The sequence below is a fragment of the Sceloporus occidentalis genome, unplaced genomic scaffold (assembly GCF_023333645.1).
Source record: "Sceloporus occidentalis isolate IW3139 unplaced genomic scaffold, rSceOcc1.0.p SCAF_22, whole genome shotgun sequence".
In the NCBI taxonomy this organism is placed as follows: Eukaryota; Metazoa; Chordata; class Lepidosauria; order Squamata; family Phrynosomatidae; genus Sceloporus; species Sceloporus occidentalis.
Window position 1 is genome coordinate 3767037 of NW_028317002.1, and position 26006 is coordinate 3793042.

The following is a 26006-nucleotide window of genomic DNA, read 5'->3' on the forward strand; positions in this document are numbered from 1 at the left end:
TTTCTTCTTCTATTAAAAAACAAAAAAAACCCACAACTTTCCTCCCAGATTCAGAACATTTATTACACAATTTTACAGAGATGGTGGGTGTTAGTCTAAGACCTCATGAAAGGGTGTGTGAGCAATTCTTCTGGATAGAGAGTTGCTCTGAATCGAGCGTAGGTTTAACCTTCCAATATACTGTCCAGCTTGACATTTTCACGCATTTATCACTCGAATTAAAAAGTCCAGTTAGCATCTAGCAAAGCCTATACATGTACAATCATACAAATTGTTTATATTGGAATATATAATGTGGTCCATTGATTCCATGATGGAAGTGCACACCGCTTCTGCTTGGCTGGGCTGATGTCTAACTTCCGTCCTTTAAGCAACAAACTCTCTCCTGTTTACAGAATACTAAGAAAAGCCTCCCAGCGTCAACACATCGAAGCAGATGTTGCAAACCCTAACAGGTTTGTTCAGGTCAAACTTTATAATGGGAATCTCCTTGGTTGAGCATTTATAGCAGAGGAGACGGCCACAATGTCGGCTGTACCAGGGGAGAAAAAAGAAAGGGAACGTATCATTAAGTGTCCTACTAATGATCCTACATCTCACATAAAAAATTATAAGGTGCCAAAGCTACATTCTATCCTACTACGAATAATTATTTTGTTATTACTAGAATTTATATAGGGACAATATCAAGCACTCAAAATATGTTTTAGAAAGTTAAGGCTTTAGGTGGGGAAAAAAAGGGACTTTTTAACTTCCAACAACTCTATTAACTATTAATATAATAATAATATTATTATAGTACATTTCATAACTTGCAGCTCTTACCAGTGGTGCTTCCTGGTGGTGACCCCAAACTTAGCTGTGCACTCATAACAATTTGAGCCATCGCACCACGGAGGCTCTTGTGAAAGCATGTCTGAAATGAAACAGCGAAGAGAGTCGGATTTGGTTAGTTTGTTTTCTATATGTTCGCTATAAATTGTTCTCATGTATAGGTAAGAAGAGTTAACACACAAACATGTTTTGGATACCTTAATGAAACGTATTTGAGTAAATACCCAATGGCCCATGGAGCTAGCAATTTCACCATGGTATACATTTAAATGATCAATGGAAAGAAGAGCAGGACATCGGTTCGCACTGTTATAGCCCAGTTGTGGCTACTGCTTACCCAGAAGTCTAAATAGAAGCTGTTTCGTAGCAACTTGATAGTTAAATATGTTGACTCCTTGATTGTTATTTACACCGAGCCTGGCACCAGCTTTCACAATGGCTCGACAGAGGTTGGCATTTCCCTTTATGTAGGCCAGAAGGAGTACTGCAAAACACAAAAACAACCATCAACTCCAACCTACCATGAAGAATTAAAAACATACATTTACACACAAGCCGCATTAACTCCTAGATCTTATCCTGGCCATAGATCAGACTTAAAAAAATGTCTGAAGCACGTGCAAGTCAGTCGTCATTGTCTAAAAGACAAGTAACATCATAAAAAAAAAATAAAAAAAAAATTCAATGAGGCAAAAAAAAAAAAAGAGAAAAGCTAAAAAGCAACACACATAAGTAAAGTAGGGATAGGGGCCAAAAATTTGTCAATCTATCCCCACAATTTAAATGCTATACAGAATGTTATAATGCAGCAAATGATAGATTGTGGATAGAAATCCACTTACCTGTGTTTCCCTCCGCATCCGGTTTATCAAGTGGGTACTCCGGCATACATTCTAAAAAGAGTTCGAAAATAGCAGCTGCGTTTTCCTTTCCGTATTGGCCCAAAATATGCATTGGTGATTGACCTCTGTCAAAAACAATAAGTCTTAACAACTCCACAGCAAGGCTGGTGACAGCCCTCACCACAAAGCCACAGGACAGAAACAGTGTAATTCCATTTTGCTGACACACAATAAACGGCTATTGACGATGAAATGAAAGAGAGCAATGCTGTTTAAATTAACATTTAATCCACATGAATCATGAAAGTTTCATTAAAGTGCATATGATGGCTGGAGTGTCCCTTCTAACAATGTAATCATCATTATGTATTGATTTATAAAGCGCCATCATATTCCGCGGCTGCCCTGGACCACATGTAATACTGGAGCAGGGCAGCTGCCCATTTTTGCCTATATCATAAAAGAACAAATGAAGATTATTTAGACAAAAAAAGGTGAACGATATTTTTTCTACCTTAAATTCAGTGCTTCTGCGTCCACATTGCATTCATTTAAAAGGCAACGGATATTGTTCAAGCGACCATGCATTACAGCAAGGTGGAGAGCTGCAAATAAGCATACAGAAGATAAATACAACTATAAATAGATAAATAAACTATAAATACATAGTTTATATGTTGGCATATACTATGCCATCATCCACCATAGTTATACATATATATGAAAGCACGTTGTGCTGAGCTGGCAGCCACCAGTTGGAGAGATCAAAGATTTCATGTTACTGGGCCTATGCAATGCTCACAGTGCTTACCATTATTCCCGTTCTCATCAGTAGCTGCAAAGTCCACTCCGTTCTCCAGCAGAACAGAACATATAGTGGGCATGTCCTGTTGGGCTGCCAAGTGAAGGGCAGTCTGCCGGTGCTTTGTTAATTCATTCACCTTGGCTCCTGCAAGAAGCTGGAGGAACAGATCATTTCTTGAGACGCTAATGTCTCTGATGTTAGCAATATCCTTAAGCGATAGTTTAGTTTACCCTGCAAGTTTTGGGACACCCTTTGAGGTCTTCAAAATCAATATTGCGTTTTAACGTCTGTTTCTTATAATCTGCATCCCGTCTATACAGACCTTTAAACACCTGTCAGCAGTATGCAAGCTGCTACTTTAAAATACAGGGTATTCTAGGTATATCACCATCAGTTATTTCTAAAATCTCAATGGCAAGGTATGGTCATTTCATTTAAAGTTACTGAAATCCACAGGTTTTAATAATCCTCCAAACTGTCTCTTTTCACCTCACTCAGCCCTGTTCGTTATCCGCGAGTCAATAAAAGGAGGTACAGCCTCACCCTCTAGGTAAATATATCTCTGGACATTAGCCGCACCAGGGTGGAACCCAAGTAGGGCTGCAACTAACGATTATTTTAATAATCGATTAGTTGGCCGATTATTTTTTCGATTAATCGGATAAAAAAATTAAATTTTTTTAAATTTAAAATAATGTAATAAAAAACGTACAATTTACACTTTCATCTCTTTATCACAATGGCCTCTCTCTATTCACCTTCTTATTTTACTGACATAATAATAAAAGCTACAAGAACCCAAACAGTGTTTCTCAAACTAGGTTTTAATACAAAGTTATTAGTAAATATTAATTCATATGTTAACTATTTTTCATATTTAATAAAAACTATGAGAAAAAAGCCGTGTTTATATTTTCTTTTATTTACCAAACTGTCCCCAGTTATGCACATCTGACCCCCAGCTTGCCACTCTGCCCCCATATATATGTCTTATACCTCCTAAATGCCAGAGATTCCACTGTGCCCCCTGATATGCCTTATACTCCTTATATTCCAGTGATATCCAACTGAGCCCCCTGATATACCTTTTACCCCCAGATATGTCTTATGCCCCTCTCATATGCCTAATATCGATATGCCTTATACCCCCTATATGCCCTGAAATTCATAATACCCCCCCCATACACCACTTTGGATCCTCCCCCTCCCATACACCACTTTGGATCCTCCCCCTCCCATACATCACTCTGGCTCCTCCCCTCCCATACACCACTCTGGCTCCTCCCCCTCCCATACACCACTCTGGCTCCTCCCCCTCCCATACACCACTCTGCCTCCTCCCCCCTCCCATACACCACTCTGCCTCCTCCCTCCTCCCCCCTCCCATACTCCACTCTGCCTCCTCCCCCCTCCCATACTCCACTCTGCCTCCCCCCCTCCCATACTCCACTCTGCCTCCTCCCCCCTCCCATACTCCACTCTGCCTCCTCCCCCCCTCCCATACTCCACTCTGCCTCCTGTCAGCAACGGAGGTTCACAAGACACCAGGGAGCCGGGTAGAGAGGCAGAGTGCCGTATGGGAGGGGGAGGAGCCAGAGTGGTGTATGGGAGGGTGGCTCCCATACACCCCTCTGACTCCTCCCCCCTCCCATACACCGCTCTGCCTCTCTACCCGGCTCCGTTGCTGACAGGAACTTTCACTGCAGCTTCATAGAAGCCTCAGCGTAAGTGAAGGCCAGTAACGGAGGCTGTCTGTGCGATGCAGACCCCCACTGGCTGACAGAGAGGATGATTTTCTGTCAGCCGGTGGGGGTCTGCGCGATGCGCACAGCCAGCCTCCATTACTGCTCTTCACTTACGCTGAGGCTTCTATGAAGCTGCAGTGAAAGTGCTTGTCAGTAACGGAGTCGGGAGAGAGGCAGAGTGATGTATGGGAGGGGGGAGAGAGACGGGGGAGAGAGACGGAAGTGAGAGACCGGCCGACAGTGAGGGGAATCCAGGTCCCCTGCAGCGGTGCGGGGGATCTGGATTCTAGTGTTATAATCCGATCTCTGTTTGAGGTCGGATTATAGAAGGAGAGGAGTTTTTCAGAGCATTTGCTCTGAAAAAAACCTCTTTTTATAATCGATAAAAATCTATTCGATTAATCGATAATGAAAATCGTTGACAACTATTTTCATTATCGATTTTATCGATTAGTTGTTTCAGCCCTAAACCCAAGTATCCCGGGGTCCAAAATAATGCACACATACAAAAGGACAACAACTCTAAAAATAAATACATTCTGACTGGATTAATCTCTTCATAACTCCGCATCTCACTACTTACCAGGTTGCGAACTATGATCTCTGATCCTGCCTGCACAGCTAGGTGCAGAGGCGTTAATTTAGAGGCATCCTGGACTCTGGAGTTAACGTTGGCTTGTACGCTGATCAGGAACAGCACACTCTCGATATCGGAATTCTGAACTGCGATATGCAGGAAGTTCCTCCCTTTGTTGTCCACCTGAAAAGGAAAACCAGTCGAATCAACCTAAGAGGAATACATTATCCATATCCTCAGGCACATAATCTATCCAAAGCTAATTTTAATTCATAGCATCCACTGCCATGCATACCACCAGCTGAGTAGTGTCAACACCGACTGCCACGGACAGTCATATGGCACTTTACTATACCCAGCCCCAATGAGTTGGCAACACTAATGGAGTTTTAGTGTATTTTGGCCTCAACAGGGCGCATGGATCAGAGTCTTTGGATACATTTGGTCCCAAAAGGGACAGCATTTTTAATGGTTTGTTATACCTTTTACTAGATGGGATCTTGTGGTTATGAGAAACTTTTCATACTAAAAATAGTTGCTCAAACCAGAGCTCAGTAAAGTAACCACTACATTAAAGAGCATACTTTCACAGCATTTTATTAATACTGAAATGAAGAAATAGCCTGCATCACTGTATCCGTTACCTGTTCAGCTGCTCCGGGCTCCCGCTTCAGGATTGCTTCTGCGGCCTTGTTATTTTTGAAAGTCATGGCGCAAGCAAAAGGGGTCATGCCCTGTCTGTCGCGTACATTTAGCCTGATATCAGGGTGTGAAATCATTAGCTGAATAATGACACGGTGCTGGTTAGTGATGGCAACGTGGATTGGAGTTCTCCCCTCGGCATCCTGTGGTCAAAGGGTTAAATGTTATTAGGCAAAAAGTAAAAGACGTGTACTTTAACTGCACATTTGGGTACTACTGTAGTTGTAGCTTCATTAACTTTTAACCTTTTAAATATCTTGTCAAAATGGCCCTTTTAACTGTAAGGTTTTATGTATGATACGTGCAGGGTTCTCACGGAAGGTAACAAATACTTATGTATATATTTGACTGCGCCTTGATTCAATGCAATCAAAACTTTCATGTTCTCTACAGAGCTTTTTAGTTTTTTTTTGCTATTCCACATTTAGTGTTTAGGGCGTCTGGAATAATAAAGGCGTCAGGCAGCTTTTAAACTACAGCTAGATCCCTCTGCTTTTAATGCTGTTCTATGCAGTCCCTTTCAGTGAGTGCCTGTTGGACCAGACGTGATGAGTGCACATAGGGCATGTTTTAGGCGAGCTTTGTTAATGCATCGTGTAGGTTCTTATTCACTTAAACAATTATCTATACAGAGAGCCGTCAAAACCCTGAACAAATAGATCAAAACATATATAATACAGTCACCTACGTGATTGTAAAATCAAGGTTAAATGAGTGCATATATCAATAATTGCAGATTTACCAACTCCTCATACCTGGGTATTTACATTGGCACCAAACTCCAGAAGGCACTGCACCACCTCCTCCAAACCCCAGCATGCTGCCAAATGCAGGGGTGTCTGTCCATCTCTGGCCTCTTCTTCCCCTTCGCCATTAGGTCCAGGTTTTCTAGGACTATTTACATCACATCCACTGAAGAGAGAAGTTGTGAGATTCAAGAATCACAGACTTAAGAGTGAAATAGGCAGCCCATCCTGCACAAGAGTCCACACCAGCTATACAGCAGAAGCTTCAGCAACACCCTCTGAAGTTTGGGAGCATGTTCCATTTTCAGCTGGAAATTGATCCAAAGCACAAAAACATTGGAGCGAGCCAGTCAAAGAACTGATCTCAATCATACTGAGAATCTGCAACTACTTGGAAATGTGTTTCACAAACGATATCCATTCAATCTGAAGCAAATTTTCCAAAAAAGAATGGGTCAGAACCACTCCAAGAAGGTGTGTAAAGCTGGTATATACTTTTCCTAAAAATATCAATGTTATGTGAATGCAATGTATTTCAGTTTTTTTTTCTGTAAAAGAAATAAAAAATTCAACTAAAACCAAACGGCTTACGAGAAATATTTTGGTGTTTTAAAATATTATATCACATGCCAAACACAATTGCGATGTTCCATTCCTCATTCAGTTATACGAGAGATACACTTAGCAATTGAGTAATGTTATCAGCCACTATGTAGCTCATCTGCAAATATTAGGACTGCTTCACCTTCTCACGGCTAATTAAAAAAAACTTAATTGCCATGATTTGCAGGGAAAAGGAAATTATATTTTGTATGGCTGACAGTAAATAAGTTGTAACTGAAGACATCTGCCAAACAACTGAAAAATGTAAGACTGAAACCATGTCACTGTCTAACCTGCGGATAAGGAAGCAGGCCACTTGCTCTTTGTTTTCATCAATGGCCCGATGAAGAAGAGTTTGCAGACATCCAATTGGCCCTGGTCCCCAAAACGTTGCATCACACCCATGTCTTACCTAAGGGAATAATAATAATGCGACATTAAGTATTTCCTAAGGTAGCGAACGTGCCTTGAATGAAGTGATTCAAAACAGCCGCCATGTCATAATAGTTTTTTTTCCCCCCATGTACATTTCATTATTGGCCATTGTCCTTCCATATATTCCACCAGAGCCTTAAAACGGACATCACAAACGTTATACTTGTTTTATATCCCAGGTAATTTTTATGAGATCACCTGATAGAAATGTTATTGAATGACAAATAATCCGGCCTCAGCCTGTAATGCTGGTGTCTGAGTAGCCTGGGACGTGACCTGGAACGATCTAGCATGTCATTGGGATAGCTCTTTGGCCATTCAGCTGAATAGACTTACCAGGGTTGACGCAATGTCTTCCAGGTCATTTTCTAGCGCAAGCCATAGGGGAGGATTCCCTTGATCATCGGTAACAGACATATCCGCCCCACGTGTGCAAATAGCATCCACCACCAATGGAAGCTTATTTCTAATGGCCAGCTGCAGCGGAGTCTCCCCATCCCGTGTTCTAAATCAAGGAAGCAAAATGTGAGAGCCATTGGAATCTGCTGTATTTCTGGAAATATGAGCTGACACAGGAGTGCATTGGTTTTAACAGTCTACAGCATTCCCTCCAATTCTCCCAATCACCTTCCCCAAATGCATGGGGTTAAGCCCCGATACCTGTCCTGTTCTTTCCCTTGCATAATATGCTCGTCTCTGCAGGATAAACACACGCTCTATTTTGGAATATACACAGCTGTTGCAGAACGTACAACTACTATAAGAAAACACCGTTGATCATAACTATTTAAAAAGGTGTACACAGGCTGCAATACTAGCCAGGCTAGCTCAACAGTAAATCCCCCTTAATCCAGAAGCTATCACATTTTATGGCTGGCCTCTAAATCACCGTTGCTGATCAGCTTTCCCTACGAAAAAGTGCTCAAGATAAAACGACTTCAGAAAGCACAAACAGGCGGATACAGAAATGATTTTGATTAGTAGATATAATACCTGACATTTATGTCGGCTTGGTGTTCTAGCAAGAACAAGGCACTCTTGCTGTCTTGTCTCTGTATTGCCATGTGTAAGAGTGTCTGTCCGTCAGACATGGTGTCATTGATGGATGCGCCAGACCCCAGGAGTTGGGCAGCGATGGTGTGCATGCCTGAGAACACAATCACACATTAAAGCATTCTCAGATTATTAAAAAACAAACACTAATACGCATTCACGTATACAAATAAAAATCAGATGCTTTAAAATTAAAGGGGACAAAAACTATGGATTCCTACCTTATTCCCAGCTTTAAATGTGCCCCCCCCCAGACAGCTCACTAGTGACACCACAACCCTATTGCGTAATAGATAACTGAAGAAAAGAATATTTAATACCAAACCTTTTCCTAAGGTTATATTCCTAACTAAGTGCCATGATGCCAGTTGAGTAGCTTACTTAAGTGCTGGTCTAAGGGATAAAAAAAAAGGTTCAACAATATAATAAAATGGGAATTTTAAATACATAAAAGAGATACTGATGGAAAGCGCCAAATGTGGAGCAATCGTAATGGTAATCTCACAATAGGTGTAGTGACATAGACGACCAAAATATTGGTTTAGAGTTCCTACAAACCTAGAGCGCGACGAATGGGAAGAAAGGTTAGGCTGCATCAATACATATGTCAGTTACGGTCCTAATACCCACCCGTCCATAAGGCCAGACCCAACACTGTCTGTTCTCTAGAATCCTTCAGACTGAAGTCCGGGATGATCTGGAGATTATTGGTTGCATGAAGAGCATTAGCTGTAATAAAAAGTAAATGCTTGATATAATATAAAAGATCCACTACTGTTGAAAAGGATATGGCACAAGACAGAAGTGATATAAAGAGAGAATGACAAATACTCATATTTTTATCTGCTATATCTACATACTCTGGTAATGTAATGTAATATAGATGGGATTTTAAATGAATAAATGACAATATTGCTTTAGAGGAATAAAAAAAAAAATTATATATATATATATATATACATACATATATACACACAAACAATTCTGTAACAGCTACGAAGAGCAGATCTTTGCATTATCTGAAAAAATGCACATTTAATGGAAGTGTAATAAATAAAGTCAGATATGTAATCACCAAATAGGTCCACACACACCTTTTTGCTCCAGTATTACAGACACAACATCAGGGTGGCTATAAGCTATTGCCATGTGCAGTGGTGTTTGTAGAGAGATATTAGCCGCTGGGTTATTTTCAGCTGACGCTTTCAGTGAAGGAACAGCCTCTGTAGTTTGGATGTTTGGGTTGGCGCCTTGCTGTAATAGTTCTGCTGTAAGATTGGGCAGCCCGTGCCTACATGCAGTGTGTAACGGCGTCTCCCCCTAGGTGTGCAAAAAAATGATTTTTGGCAAAATAAAGCAAAAGTGACATGTACTAAGGTGAATTACTTTTCACACCATCCTACCAGTCAGGTACAGTTTATTGGATATGTATACAGTGTTTAGCATATTTAAAATGTGCTGCTTCAGCTAAACATCTTCTATTAGCAAACACACCATTCAACCAAAAGTTTGTAGACACCCCTCCTAATTATTGAGTTTAGGTGTTTCAGCTGCACCCATTGCTAACAGATATATAACACCAAGAAGCCATTGACATGGACAAAAATTGGCAGTAGAATGGGTCACACTGAAGAGCTCAGTGACTTTAAACATGGCACTGCCAGAGGATGCCACCTTTGCCACAAGTCAGTTTGTGAAATTACTTCCCTGCTAGACCTGCCCCAGTCCACTGTAAGTGCTATTATTGCGAAGTGAAAGCATCTACGAGTAACAAGAGCTCAGTAACAAAGCATTAGGCCATGAACACTGACAGAGTAGGCCTGTTGAGTGCTGAAGTGCAAAGCGTGTAAAATTCTCCTGTCCTCTGAAGCAACATTCACTACAGAGTTTCAAACTGCCTTTAGAAGCAACATCAGCACAAGGACTTTGTGTGTTGGGAGCTTCATGAAATGGGTTTTCATGGCTGAACAGCTGCACACAATCTGAAGACCACATGCCAGCTGGAGTGGTGTAGAGTACACCACCACTGGACTCTCGAGCAGTGGAAAGATGTTCATGAATCATGCTTAACTTTCTGGAAGTCTGATGGACAAATCTTGGTTTGGGACATGCCAGGAGAATGCTACTTGCTGGAAGTGCTTACCATTAATGGGATGGATAATTGATAATGGCTTGGGGCTGTTATACAGCATAAAAAACCATTTCCGTGCTTCCATCTTTGTGGGAACAGTTTGGGGAACTGCCATTTCCTGTTCCAGCATGACTGTACCCAAGGACATAAAGCAATGTGCATAAAGACACGGTTGGATGAGTTTGGTGTGGAGGAGCTTGAGTGTCCTACACAGAGTCCTGACCATAACCCCACTAAACGATTTGGGATGAACTGGAACACAGAATGAGAGCCAGTCCTTCTCATCCAACATCTGTGCCTGACCTCACAAATGCTGGACTCTTCCTTGGCACTTGCAATGCAGAAGCAGGGTTACTGGTAGAAAGGACAGAAAGAAGCCAGCCTAAACTATGGAAACATTCATAAGAATGGCACCCGAGTGCTGTATGTGTGCACTGTTCACCATCGGCACTTACCCATTTATTTTTATGATTGACTTTTGCACCATGAGTTGCCAAGAACAGAGCAGCTGCCTCATTTCCTGCTCCTGCAGCTCTTTGTAACAAGCAATTGCCTGCATAAAACAATACATATAAATAGGAATATAACATACAAAACAAGCAAGAAACATGCACTGGTCAAAGACTCGGGTCCGGAGTTAAGACTCATGTTGAAACTCACATGTGGTAATGTGAATACAAACCTCTTGTGTTTACCTGTTACTGTGTCAGGTGCATCTGTGTTGCTTCCCCGTTTGATAAGTCTCGCTGCAAAGCTGTTCTCATCAAAAGAGGTTCCGTTCACTACAGGAGCATCATCGAAGGGATTAACGGATTGGCCAGACGACACTGTTATATACTGAACCGCGAGCCACAGTGCTGTGCTTCCCTCGTGATCCTTGAGTTCTAAATCTAATCTAACATAAAACGGACAATAATCATGCCTCATTTAATATCACTGTGAAACAGTTCAGAAGACTGATTAATAAAATTGCGTGTTTCACATCAAATTAATGCTCCACCCTCGATAACACACATATCATACATCTACAGAACTACAGTGCTTGCGGGGGCTGCCTGCTTCAGTAGAAGTAAGTAAAGAAGGAAGTAAAAGTCACATAAGTGTAATTTTCCATTTCCCATGAAACAGGTAAACTTCATAGAAAAAGAAAACTGGGATGGGAATGTCCGTTAAGAGCTCTGCTTTGTTTCAATGTTCCCGCAGGTTATGCCTGTACTGCAACTGCCATGAACTTCACCCCCCCTACAGGGTTTCAGCTACTTCACAACACCAGAAACACACAGAGAAGATTCTCCTAGGTGCATTTCTGCAAATATTAAATGATCGGTTTTAGGTTTTCTGCCCAACCTAAAGTGACAATCATAGTCATTGCTATGAATAGGGATAGACCCATATAACCACCTGTATCTAGGTTCCATATTAACTGCAAATGGTTGTATTAGAAACAAGCTACAGAAAGACCGGAATTGGTTGATTCTCTCATCAGGAACAGACTGGGGATTTAAATTGCCCAGTGTTAGCAAATGGGCGTACAATCTACAAACGCAGCATCATATGAAGAAATAGCAGAAAAAGATTTATCCCATACATACTGTTTGCACTGAAGCAGCTGGTTAAAGACAAACTCGTTCCTAGCCAGGATAGCTGAGTGCAAAGGAGTCCTGCAGATAAACAGCACAATGAAAGATCATCTGTATGGAAACACAATTGCCAAATACACGCAGCCCGCAGACTTACAACCAGCTTCATATTCCACAAACCATATCCAAAAAAAAACAACTTATATATGTAGAGGATGTAGCCGTATTAGTCCAGTGGTGTCAATATCAAATAACAGATGGAATAAGTATCTTGTGATAATACCTTTTTATTGGACTAACAGAATTAGGAATGACAAGCTTTCGAGAGCTCTTCTCCCTTTCTCAAGTCTAAAACATTTCTGAGCAAAACGACACATAGAATTCGGGGGGGGGGGGGGGGGGGCTTACTACTATCTGATAAGGGAGGGTGAGATGTTGTAAAAGTATGTGTCCCTCCAGAGGGTCATAAATGTTCTGTGTAGGGAATTTTGAGGGGGGGGGGGGTTAGCACTGCTAAACACAAATATATATATATAGTACTTCTGGCAATACAAAACAGTTAATAGATTAATAGAAATATCTTTGTTTTATACACTAGATAAACACACTATGTTCTTCTCACACCACCTTGGAGGAAACAATAGAATGTCTCAATCCTAATAATCCAAAAGGAACTTTCTAATCCTAATTAAGGATTATGGGGAAAGTGACCTCATTAATGGAAAGGGGGCCTCATTAGTCACAAAGAGTGATCTCAGCGTGGTGTTCTGGAAATGCTAAACTAAATATCATGACTGCCTACAATGACACTGTGAAACAAAACCACCCAGGTCTCTTCAGTGCTTAACTACACTACTGTACACAACAAAATATTCAAAACGCACACAAACAACAATGGGCTCTCAACAATTGTTGATGCTTTTGTTTTCTGTGCTTTGATACATGAAAAAACTGCATTCACTGTTACACATCACATGTTTAACCATGTATCAGCCATAGTTTAGTTTGTTTCAATTGTGCAATTGTTACAACCTGGTAAATGATGTTAAGTCGTGCCGTTGATACTTGCCTTCCTTTGCTGTCCTGCATGTTGGAATTAGCCCCGGCATGTAAAAGTGCCTCTGCGATTTGTGCGATGTCAGACATCACCTCCGGGGAGCGGTCCTTCACTGAACAAGCAGCTACCAGGTGTAGTGGAGTCTCCTGCTCCTCCAATGTTGCAGCGCTTACTCGCGCGCCATTTTTTATCAGGAAGTTGGCAGCAAATTTGTCATCTTCAATGAAAGAAAAAACAGAGCAACACAAGTTGACATCAGACAGGGCCTCTTCAAAAAATTATCCAGAACAAGAGAAGGGAAACCTACAACATGTCACCTATGAAGCCCAAATTCTAATGATTTAGTGCTCGCTGTTACGACATGTTTCGGGTCATTTGCCTATTTATCTAGCCTTAGTTTATCAGTTTGTTACATATATTTAATTTGTCCCATAAGTAACATAGCAAGGTTGAATGTACAAGTGCCCACTTATACTTGCATTGCAGACGTGACTGCAATAAATCTTATGAGACGTATGAGTGAGCTCTTGGATTTTTTATTTATTTATTTTTATTAGCATCAATAAATCCCAATACTACCATTTAATTGCCGACATAATTATCTAATACTAACTAGAGCGCCCTTTGTGCAGCTGAAAGAATATTTACGAGTGGGCATTACATGAATCTAGTATCCTGGTGGATATACTCGCTCCATGTTGCTAAAACATCATCCTCACCTCTTTGAATGGCTTTGTGCAACAGGCTCCAACCTCTACTGTCTACCATATCAATATCTGCTCGGTTATTAACCAGAGTTGTAGCAATGCTTTCCAGCCTTCTGGAAAGGGCCAGGTCCAAGGCAAGGTCTCCATTTTGATCGAGTTCATTTAATTTTCCAGGTAACTGAAATAAACAAAATGTCACTGGTTTTGTCTTAAAGCTATGGCAGTTTACATACATACTTAATACTTTCTCCCTCGTTTCACTTTGACCCCTGCTGCAGCTGATCACAGAGTGATTAACAAGCAGAGTTCTGTAGCCCAGCCTTGCTGATTGCAGTAGCTGAGATCACCAGAGGTCCCTGCAGCATCTGGATAAACCCTCTTGGGAATTGTTTCACTTTGAGTTTTGGTTCTGGGTAGATAAACAATGCTGACAAAGGATGCTTGAACAGAATTTCAGGCATTCAGCGTCATATAAGTGTAAATGGAGCCTGCACAGAGCGCCGTTAGTCTTAATCTGCCAGCGATTCTGGCCCCTGCTGACTGGGAGACCCTAGACTGTCTTATGACAGAGACCATACTTTTTTATCCTAGTTACCACCTAGCATAATACTTAGGACAAAATAGTACGTCCTAAGGTCATTAAGTGGTTATCTGTGGACACCTATGGACCTTTTATTCAGAAAAATGCTGGTATGTAGGGAGTAGTGTCAGCACAGGGCTTGACAGACAGAAACTCAATGTATTAGATTTGCATTTGATAGTGGAAAATGAATATCTATTTCCCATGCTAGCTTGCCAAACAGTTCAAATGGGCCATGAAGGGAAGACCCTCTGAAAAGGGTTTTACTCTGAGGATATTAGCACTTGATCAAAAAAAAAATTACACATGCTTCACAGATCGAAGCTGTGCAGACTTTTTATTTAGTTTTGTATTTAATATGGTGTAACATGAATAAATCATAACACCTCTTGTAACATTTGAGCAATCTTAGCCTGACCTTGTTCTACCTCCAGCACTAGTAACCATTGTTGCTGTGCTTTCATATTATTGTACAGACTATTAAGTAGTCACCACCGCTAAAAACGGCCAGTGTTTTACTATATGTACTCTAACGCATACACTATCTTGTTACTCCATAATATCAAAACCTTACCATACCTGGGAATCCATTTCTATTAGGTACAAGAAAACCACATCTTCTCTTTCCACCTTAATTGCTTTGTGTAAAGGGAATTGAGTCTTCGATTTAATCATTTTGTATAACAGCTGAGCACTCATCAAACTGAAGTCATCCTTTCTTAGGTCATCCTAAATAATGGGAGCACATAAAATATTACTGGAGATCTTCCAATTGTTGCATGCGACTGGATTGAAACAAATGGAAATGGCATTCAATTTGAAGGACCTCTATGATCATATTCTGGAAAATGTGCCTTTACTAGATGAATTTTCTGAACTTATACCTAAGGAACATTAACAACGCAAAGCAGCCCATTAGATATTCATCTAGACACTCTTACCCAGTGACTGGCAATAATTTCTCCGCAATAATTTAACAAAGTGCTGGCATTCAGTTCCTCGGCTGTTTGATAGAAACGTATGCAGTTCCTCACGTTCACCAACGACATCACCCCCTTTTCACACCTGGTATAAAAAGTGCTGAATGTAAAAAGATGCTCATAGAAGAAACAAGTGCTGTACAACCCATCTATATACTGTTCATGCTACGTTTTTCTATTAGGGGTATATTTTGCCGGAACAATTATCTCTAGCCCCCCTGTTATCTGCAGAAGATCCAAACCCCTTCATTCAAAATCAAATAATAACTGAGGTTTTGAATGCGTGAAGGCAAAATGTATTGTAGCTTACCAAAAACAGGACCACACACACACTAATAAAAAACAGTTTAATTCAAAGTGCTTACCTTTCTCGCAGGGTTTGAAGCTGAAACCGATTTGCTAGCTTCATCAGCTCTGTTAGGAAAAGGTCATCTTCTCTCAACTCCAGTTCATCTGTGTAGATCCACTGAAGCATAGCCATAGTCACCTCAGGGTTTGAGTCTGAGTGGAGGGGTAAAGAGGTCAAGCTTCATATATACTAAACATTAGTACAGCACTGCAAACGTTCTACATCACAACCAACGCGGCCACCGAACCAGTGTGTTAAATGTGCAGTGGTTTTAACCCCCAGGAAATGAATCTTGCAAAAAACAGACGAGAGAGAGAGAGAGACACAAAGTCTGTGAAAGTTGCTACAGATTTCACACAAAATCGTATTCTACGCATAACTGGGTTAATAAAATAAATATATCATATTATCTTCCCATGCATGTTATATACTTAGTGCAATATGAAGAACAATTCTTGATCCATACCATACCAACATAGTAACACTGGCCTTGTATGAAAGAATCCCTGAGTGTAGCCACCTGAATGCTCACCTGACAGGTCAAGCTCTCTGGTTGAAGCCAGGTTGGCCAAGCTCCACACATCACTCCTTGCAGCCAGCACAAATTTGTGAGCAGCGATGTTTTGGTCCCCAACCTTTATCTTCAGATCGCTGACGTTTTTACATGGAAACAAAAAAAAAATTGACATAACTCAGGTTTTCAATGTAATTTACTGTAATGTAATATAGCGTTTGTCTGATCCCAGAGAAACAAACAAATCAAGCACGTTCACTACGACAATATATGTAGGATTATTGGCATAACATATACCGTAATTCTGGCTGTAGTTTATAGGAAGCTTTCAGTATTAAAGGTGCAATTCCTACTGAATTTATCGGTTTTGTAAGTAAATGCTATATTATAAACGTAATGAATTAAAAATAAAGAAAACACTGATATTTAATGCTGTTAAGATCCAATCTACAAAGCAAAAGCTAGGGGGGTGTTGCAAGAAATAAAGGCAGTGTAAATGTAGTGATGTGCTTGGAATTTAGGAGCCATTTACAGATTAATAGGAGCCAAGATGACTTGGGGGGAAAAAAAGGGAAAGTAGATTTGCACCTATAAAGTTTTATAAGAAAGTGACAGGCATAAATAAGTAACTCTCTAACTGCTTAGATTCTTGGGGCTAATCATCAAATCATTTTCCACAGGACAGCAAGTTACAAAACCGTTTTAGTCATTTCACTTGATACTCAGACAGACACAAGAAGCTCATTATTACAAGTTACTACGTAAAAGGAGAAAAAAAAGTTGGTTGGTTTTTTAATTCCAATCTTGAATTTACACATCATGTACAATGGACCTCAGATGACTGAACTGTAAGTTGATGAAATACATTCACTCATCCCAACATGTCATAAGTCTTGAAGTGAGGTCACCAGACTGAACAAGAAGGCTTTGAAGCTTGTGGCAGCCAAGTGCCACAGCGACAAAGAGCAAACAATTAGTAGAGAAAGAACATGGGATACGGATAACTAAACTAATTTATCCATCCATAGAATGAAAACAAAGCATTCACTATAACACCTGACCAGAGGAGAGTGGTACCAGGAAATTGCAGAAATATAAAAAATCTATTTAAATACATAAAAGCTAAAGTTTTTATCACACTATAGAATCCAGAACACTGACCACTGCAAATAAGATGAGCAAAGCAGAGACCTGACTTTCCTGTTCTCTGGGAAATGAGAAATCTGGTGTTTGGTAACATCCTGTGATAAAATCACAAACATTTCCTGGGATGGATAACAGGAACCAGACAATATAAAGTTATGTTTAAGGACGCAGCATATACAAACGTTATCCTAGCCAAAGGTCGCTCAGTGCAACATGGAAAGGCTCTACGGTAAAGGCCTTTAGTAACAAATGTTTATCTGAAGTGGCTAATGAAGGTCTGCATGAAGTTTGTATTTTGTTTATTTAGCTAATTACATATTTAAAAGGACATGCAGGTCATTAAAATAACAGGCCACAATGTTTTTCTATTTCTCTCCTCCTCCTCCTCCTCCTCCTCCTCTCGCTTATCTGCTATCTACTGTCCAACTTGCTTTCCTTGCTCCAACAATGATCACCGCGCAGTGATACATATCACCATGCTGCCTAAATGCCGAACCAAACATTGAGTAGCAAGCGCACTGTGACTCCACCATGGTTTTGCTTTAAGTCCTGTCCAGCATGACTTTTATATGTGTAGAGATCCCTTTACAATTAAAACCGAGCCCCTTCGGTCTCCTAGTACCGTGGCAGAGCTTTATAAATCAGTCCTATCAATTCTGAACCTAGCAGACACATGCATTGATTTTACAGCTCCCTGGGCTGGTCAGGAGAGATCAGAGGATCTCCTCAACGAGCCGATGCTCTGCACTGTGGGGCAGCTAGGTAGGACGGTGCCTGAAAGCGGAGAGCCAATGTAAGGCATTTTTTGGTTTGGGAAAGTTATGGGTCTTTATTTTGAAAATAGTTCCAACATTTGCAAACAGCCCTTCAAAAAGTTTGCAAGTCTTCAATCGACTATTTTCCTCTCTGTTAATGAAAATGTTGAATTTCAGAATAAATTGCATACATGCTTTGGAATCTAGAAAGAGGAAAAAAAAAATGAACATAACCCTGTCTATTAGATATCCATCTAGAAAAGCCTTGGGGATTCATGGTGTGTGAAAGAGACTCTGGTTTCATCAATGCACAATCCCCCACTTCCCACCCTTGTCTGGTGTGAATGCGCCTGTCTTGACAGATTGAAAAGCATTAGCAGAGAAGCGAGTAGGACGTGGCGAGAATTTCATGTAAGCACCTATACAAGTAAGTACCACCTTTTCGACGTTCTTACAAATGCAAGAAGCATATTAATCATTTAACCACATCAGTAATTAACAGCTCCACCGAAGCTAAACAGATGATTTACACGAAATAGGGAGTACTGGATTATTTGCCTCTTCTTAAATAAACCGATGTAATCCAGATACAATCACCAACTGAAACATTCATGACCTAACTTTGGAATATAAACACATATAGAGCAAAAGAAAATATTCTCCTTTATATACTGCAGCATCTTAGTGCCCAGAAGTTAACCAACCTGTACTGCTCCTGGCGGAAGAGCTGGGCCACGATGGTGAGGAGTCGGCTGATGAAAGTGTCACTGGAAGCATCTTTGTTGGCCTGGGCTGCAAGCAGGGTACATCTCTTCTCTGTTTCTGCCAACTTCTGCTGCATTTTCACATACTCCTGGCGCAGAAGCGCCAGGTGCTTCTGTAACTTGCCCACCTCCTCTGTAGCACATAAAAGTTAAAATCAATGGCAAGTAAATAAACAATGACAAATGGGCAAACCCAAACAGACGTGAAAATCCAGGCGTTACACAACAGTGTTAATACCGTGGAACAGAACGAACAGTGAGTTGAACAGTTATCTCAAAAGTGCCCAATTACAGAATACCAACTTCCCTTCCTGGAATGTTCTACAATATATAGTTTATCGTTCGATTATAACACAAATGTATGGAATTGCTGCAGCTGGCAAACTTTCTTTTAGCTTATGTTTTCTGAAGAAATATTTGGACCAAGTTTAATCTGCTACTTTCACTCAATGGTTTCTCAAAGTGGTATATGGTACAAAAAGCCAACACATACTAGTGTGTTCTTCTGTAAAGGAACCCTCCATGTTTTTGTCATAGGTCAACAACTAAGATTCCTTAGCTGTCCACTCCTTTGAAGTTCTCACGTCGCATGCTAAAAAATTGCCATCTCCCATTTCAATCTACAAGTAAATCTCGGTTGGTTCATTTGTTGAACACAAATAAATCTGTAGTTGCCTCCAATTAGCTCACACCATCAAACCCTCTATTACTGAACGGATTCAGAGGGCCGAGAAGATTTGGTTATTTATTGTTTTATTTAGTACCATAATATTCTGTGGCGCTGTACAACGGGTAGTCAGGGTATAACAAGTAGTGTAATAATTTGACTGACGGAAACAACAGGTAAGGAGGGCCTTGCTCTAGTTTACAATCTAGAAGATATGATGGTTATATACGATTCTTTCTAAAGATCTCACTGGTTATCTATGGGCTTTTTCTCCTGCAGTGGCCTTGGGCGGTACTATTCATATTTATACTTTTCCTTCCCTTAATCACTTTCTCCACCCTTGGCTGACATCAGCACCCAATCAGGTCTAGAAGGAATCCGTGCCAAAGATAAGGACAGACAGCCCACCTTAGCCCAGTTTGGTGTCCAACACAGTAATATGTCTAGCCACGTAACTGCTTAGATTTATATTCTCATTCTTTCTACATGAATATTTGTAAAAAGATTTCTTATTGGAAGGAAAACAATAGTACACATCAGGTATGAAGCCTCAGATACACTGCAAAATCCTAGACTGAAAAGTGGCTCAAAAATATTACATTTTGCATTTTTTGTTGTGAATTTGTCATAATATAATCCAAAAAATAAATGGACTATATAAGATGTGTTGGAACAATGTTGGGAACACTTTAAAAAAGAACACACACAATTCAGGTAGTTTTCCAAGGGTTAAAACATATGAATTAAGTTGCAACAGTTAATGTCACCAGTCGTTATGGGTAAATGTTCCATAAGTAGGTATACAAATTCCACATGTTTTGTACAGATATTTTTTTTACAAGGAAGGTTTTAATTTGGAACACCCTTGCAACTACATACAAAGGGCACGTGAGCACAAGAACTGGACTACAGAGCAATGGAGGAAGGTGGTCTGATGAATCAGGTTTTCTTTTACATCACATGTATGTACTTGGAGAACATATGGCACCAGGATGAATCCATGGAGGTCCCACCTCTCGCAACTTACAGGACTTAAAGGATCTCTCCTTGGTGCCAGATACCACAGCGCACCTTCAGAGGTCTAGTGGAGTCCATGCCTCGACGGGTCAGGGCTGTTTTGGTGGCAAAAGGGGGGCCTACACAATATTAGGCAGATGGTCATAACGTTTGGCTGATCACATTGATGCCCTTGCACTGCCATACAAAGCATGCATATTAAGGAAATTTGAATTTTATAATGCATTCATCGTGTAAAAAAAATAAAAATATTTTTGCTGTGCAGCAACAAGCGGGAGATTAGTTTCACTTAACGTATCTCCTGCAAGCCACACAGCTTTTGAAAAGGGGAAGAGGGTAAACGCATACGGAAATTTGCTGTATTCTTCCGTGTGTCTTATAGGGGGAAAAGTGTTAAAGAGGACACTCTGTTTTCAGATGCATTAAAATGTGTATGATGGTTGGAATGTCTCTTTAGTCAATCCTCCAAAATTTGGTTGGATAACTTTTTAACTATTTTTCTATTGGGTCTCATATATTATTTTTACTATAATCCATTTTCTGAATACGAAGAGGAAGACTGGGTTAAATGTGATGGCTTTTGAAACAGTTCACTCATGTCTAAAATAAAGCATAACGCATAAAAAGTGATTCCGATTCTTCTTGAAAAGCAGTCCAATAACCATAGTAAGGAGAGACTTTTCATTGGTTGCTATGGTGAATAAATCCCCTTGCGCATGTTATTCAACAACCATCCCTGTCCTGTTCCATATATTTTACTGGAATGTGAAGGTGAAAAGAGGTCACCAGCGGCACCAATGTGGAGGATGTAGACAAGTCATTTGAGAAAAGAATATCCATGATGATTGGAGTGCCTGCACTGGCATTGACAGGGTTGAAGATGTGAAACCTCCAAGTCTCAAGGGTCTCATTGAGGCTACGTTTCTCTTTAAATGGTCATTCACAAAAGGCCCATTTATCCATACAGAGTGCAAAGATTAGTATTACTAAGAGAAGAAACATGTTATTTTATACAACACTTTCATAAGTTTACACATGCAGCCATCAAATGCCCTTTAATGCATATGGTAGCTGAGTGTTCCTTTCATATTTTCACGGTGCCCTCTTCCTATATGTATTTACCTCTTTCCCCAACCCCACTATTTAACCTTGCAGATGTGTTCCACCTCCTCCCTTGTGATATACGTACTGCCACTTAGCTCCAGCATGCACCCCGTTGATTCCTATGAACCGATTGGCAGTTGTACAAAACCTCGGACTATGGAGAAGGTGTTGCACTACAGCTGTTGCTGATGGTAAATGATTTTGATTTTTTAGCTTTTGTGAACATATATTAAAGTACACTATATGGCCAAAAGTACGCGGACACCTGACCAACACACCTATATAAGCTTGTGGGACATCTCATTCCAAAACCATGGACGTTAATATGTTGCTCCACAGCCCTTGCAAATTTGGCAGCCTCCATTCTTCTGTAATGGCTTCCCACAATATTTTGGAGTGTGCCTGTGGGAATTTGTGCCCCTTCGGAGAGTATTTTTAAGGCCAGGAACTGATGTTGGTTGAGAACAGGGTTCTGTGCGGGTCACTCAAGCTTTATGCGCCTTGCTTTCATGAGGCTCCTGACATATAGTGCTTGTGGTGATCTTACTTCCAGAGGAAGATTAGAATTTCGCAGTGAACGGTGCTACAGCGGCCAAGCGGTATTACTACACACTTTAACACTTGGCAGCCCCACTCTGAGTCCACTTCACAATAATAGCACTTAGAGAACTGGGGTAGATCAGGCAGGGCGACATTTAAAATCACTGAGTCCTGCAGTACCACCCATTCTACTGCCAAAGTTTGTCTATGGAGATGGCTGCCTACGTGGCTGACTTTATACTAACTTATACTGTTTACGACTAACACCCAAATGCATTAATTAGGAGGGGTGTCCACATACTTATGGTCATATAGTGTACTTTAATATGCATTCATTGTTGGGGATCATGTATGGGACAATGAAAGATCATCAGTAATGTATTGTAGCTTTCATACTCCATCTTTACAGAGCTTATTAACCTAACCCACAGTGGCGGTAACTAGATGGCAAGAGTAATAACGGCAGATGCCTGAAAAAGCAGGAATTAATGGTTTACAATAAAGTCACTACAAAGTTAATCATAAAACGACCCTCTAATGTCTGTTACTGTGTAAAAGCCTAAACTACTCCTAAATACTGATTTAAACATACATTCAAATATCAAGTTCAAATACTCCAAGAAAACTTTACCAAAGAAGTTTTCTTTATGCAGATGCTGCTTTATAACGATTTGTTAATCATTGTCCTCCTGGTACTTTCTAGATAAGTATCGATCAAGACTTTATCCCTTCTATTAGACTGCACTATTGTAAGCTAATATGTGTCAAGTATAAACCTTTGGTTAAAGGTCATATTTCTGCATTCAATCAGCACGGCATCACAAGACCTTAGGTATGTACATCTCCTAGTATTCACTGAGCTGTTGAGATTCAGTACCCCCCACCTGGGGTTATGACTATGGCTTGAAATATAAATTCTAGATTCAGAACAAAAATGCAGAACCAGAGTGCAAAATGTTCTGCAATGCTGCTGATCGTATACTTTCTACCAAGCAAGCACATCAATCATTTCAGATCAACCTCAGACTGACAAGTTAATGAAATCTACTGTGTGCAAAATGTATAAAATCCAAAACCCGCTCTACTTATCTTCAGGTGTGATATTTAGACTGTGAAGGTTTCCGGTTTTAATAACTTTATTGCAAATCGACTTCTGTTTCTTAAACAGCAGCTTTTCAGGAAGCACTTTTATTCACCAATGTTAGTGAAAACCAGAGCCGACCAACGAAGGAAGGAAGGAAGGAAGGAAACAACCCTTTCACTATCTCCGTGAAGCAGAACGATCAGCGAAAATGAATAGGATACTGGAATAGAGGAGAGGCGGTGCGGAGCTTCGGGGTACTTAATGAACCATTTCACAAGAACCCCAGTGCTCCATCCAGATTCCTGTAAGACACTGAATAGCCCCACTGGATAAATACAGATGGGGCAGTATTGCTTGGTACTGAGAACCATGCATAGTTTCAATGCACAAGGCAATGTTTTACTCTGAAACTTGGGACAAAAGCTCGATTTCATTTTTTAAATTACAGATGGATTATTTGTTGAACGTACATAGGTGCTGATCTGTATGCAAAAGAGTGGTGTTAATGATAGAAAGGTCTGATTTAGCTAGAAGGGCTAATTATCGTCCAGTACAATTGGCGCTGCGCCCAACAGGACAGACCACCGTCACAGGATTAACACCGGTTCTCACTAAGGTCTTTGGACACTGTAATATAAACTATGGAAGAGTAAAAAATATACTCTTCCAAGCAGCCAATCCCATGACCTCATATATACACACACACATACACACCTACATATACACACTTTTTCCTGTGCTTTAGTGAATAATTGCACTGGACACACTGAGCAGCCAAAAGCATGACATTATATCCTACTAAAGATATTCGTACTATAAGCCACTGCAATAAAACTAACTAAAGCTGTCGGTTTATTTTGTGTGTATATTTGCAGGTTTTGATTTGATTGCTGGTATAAATAAACAAACACGGCTAAACTTCATGTCATAACACCATACAAGCAGCTGTACGTCACTACAAATTAATGTCATCATTCAATTAGTGATTACACTAGTCACCAACATTCATGGGACCGGCGCGTGCATCACACACCCATTAGAACCTGGGACCGGCGCGTGCATCGCACCCACAGTAGACCCTGGGAGCGGCGCGTGCATCACACACCCATTAGAACCTGGGACCGGCGCGTGCATCGCACCCACAGTAGACCCTGGGAGCGGCGCGTGCATCACACACCCATTAGAACCTGGGACCGGCGCGTGCATCGCACCCGCAGTAGACCCTGGGAGCGGCGCGTGCATCACACACCCATTAGAACCTGGGACCGGCGCGTGCATCACACCCACAGTAGACCCTGGGAGCGGCGCGTGCATCACACACCCATTAGAACCTGGGACCGGCGCGTGCATCGCACCCACAGTAGACCCTGGGAGCGGCGCGTGCATCACACACCCATTAGAACCTGGGACCGGCGCGTGCATCGCACCCGCAGTAGACCCTGGGAGCGGCGCGTGCATCACACACCCATTGGAACCTGGGACCGGCGCGTGCATCGCACCCGCAGTAGACCCTGGGAGCGGCGCGTGCATCACACACCCATTAGAACCTGGGACCGGCGCGTGCATCGCACCCGCAGTAGACCCTGGGAGCGGCGCGTGCATCACACACCCATTAGAACCTGGGACCGGCGCGTGCATCGCACCCACAGTAGACCCTGGGACCGGCGCGTGCATCACACCTTTAATACAGTAGCTCCTGTGTGTCATATCCCCAAGCTGTACACAGCACTCCACTATACGCTGGTACTGTTGTGTACAAACCCACAGCTGCACCTGACGTTCCATTATTCACAGGCACAGATGTGCGCATCCCACTCCCAGTGACATCCTAGCTGATTAGTCTTTAGGCAACACACTTCCATCCCTAGCAGTCACCGCGGATATATGTCACCGCCTGTCACACTGAGCACACGCCACTCGAGACGACTATGTCTCCCTGCCTCACAAAACAGAGCGCTGTACTGGCCGCACAACCCCATTCTTTCGCCCAATAACACCCCCTAGGCGACACCACGGGCCCAATATCGTACCTTCAGCCATGATGGATCCGCCCGGCTGATATCGCGAGACAGGCGGGGAGACGTGACGTACCATACAAGGGGCGTGCATGGGGCGGGTCCCGGAAGAAAAGCTTGAGAAAGTAGGGTCAACAAAAGACCATTAACCCCTTCACAACTTGATCTGCTAAGGCGCGTGTTTGGCGCCATCTAGGGGATAACGTGATCGGTTCTTGTATAAAGACTTAGCGGAAATATTACTTTCTAGTATTACCGTAATTAATTAGTTAATTACAGGGTCCGACATCTAAAGGGATTGTACTGATAATAACGGCTTTATTAGAACCGTAGTGATCGGTTAGAAAAACATTGTATATGTATGTGTGTAGTGTCAGTAGGGCCCGGACTGGGCATGATGAGGCGGTGCTGGCACTTGTAGCTGGTATATGTGTAGTGTCAGCTGCCATACAACCCTTTTATATGATTTGCCACCAAAACTGACAGCAACCTCCCGGTATTATTAGTTCCCAATAATTTATGGAAATAGGGCTCATCATGGCAGAGCTGACAAAGGGCAACAGGAGGCCAAAAGCAGCAATGTTGGGCAGCTACTTGCAGTGACGTATCCTGGTCTAGGCCAACAAGGCCTAAGCCTAGGTCAGCAGGCCTAGGTTGACAGCAAGGGACAGATC

The 26006-nt window shown here is 41.4% G+C and overlaps 1 protein-coding gene across 1 annotated transcript; it reads right to left on the reverse strand.

The window, feature by feature from the left end:
• Positions 1-399: 399 nt before the first annotated feature.
• LOC149300901 (ankyrin repeat and FYVE domain-containing protein 1-like) lies at positions 400-25426 on the reverse strand. Its single transcript, XM_089484470.1, has 25 exons — positions 25348-25426; positions 18846-19038; positions 16259-16377; positions 15743-15878; positions 15339-15462; positions 14977-15126; positions 13830-13995; positions 13123-13327; positions 12066-12134; positions 11169-11368; positions 10929-11026; positions 9437-9662; positions 8973-9071; positions 8283-8436; positions 7626-7794; positions 7148-7266; positions 6261-6417; positions 5448-5648; positions 4810-4986; positions 2488-2635; positions 2191-2281; positions 1677-1801; positions 1172-1318; positions 826-916; positions 400-532 (listed from the first exon to the last, which is right to left on the reverse strand). The coding sequence occupies exons 1-25, from the start codon at positions 25424-25426 to the stop codon at positions 400-402; spliced, it is 3576 nt and encodes a 1191-aa protein (XP_089340596.1).
• Positions 25427-26006: the final 580 nt, after the last annotated feature.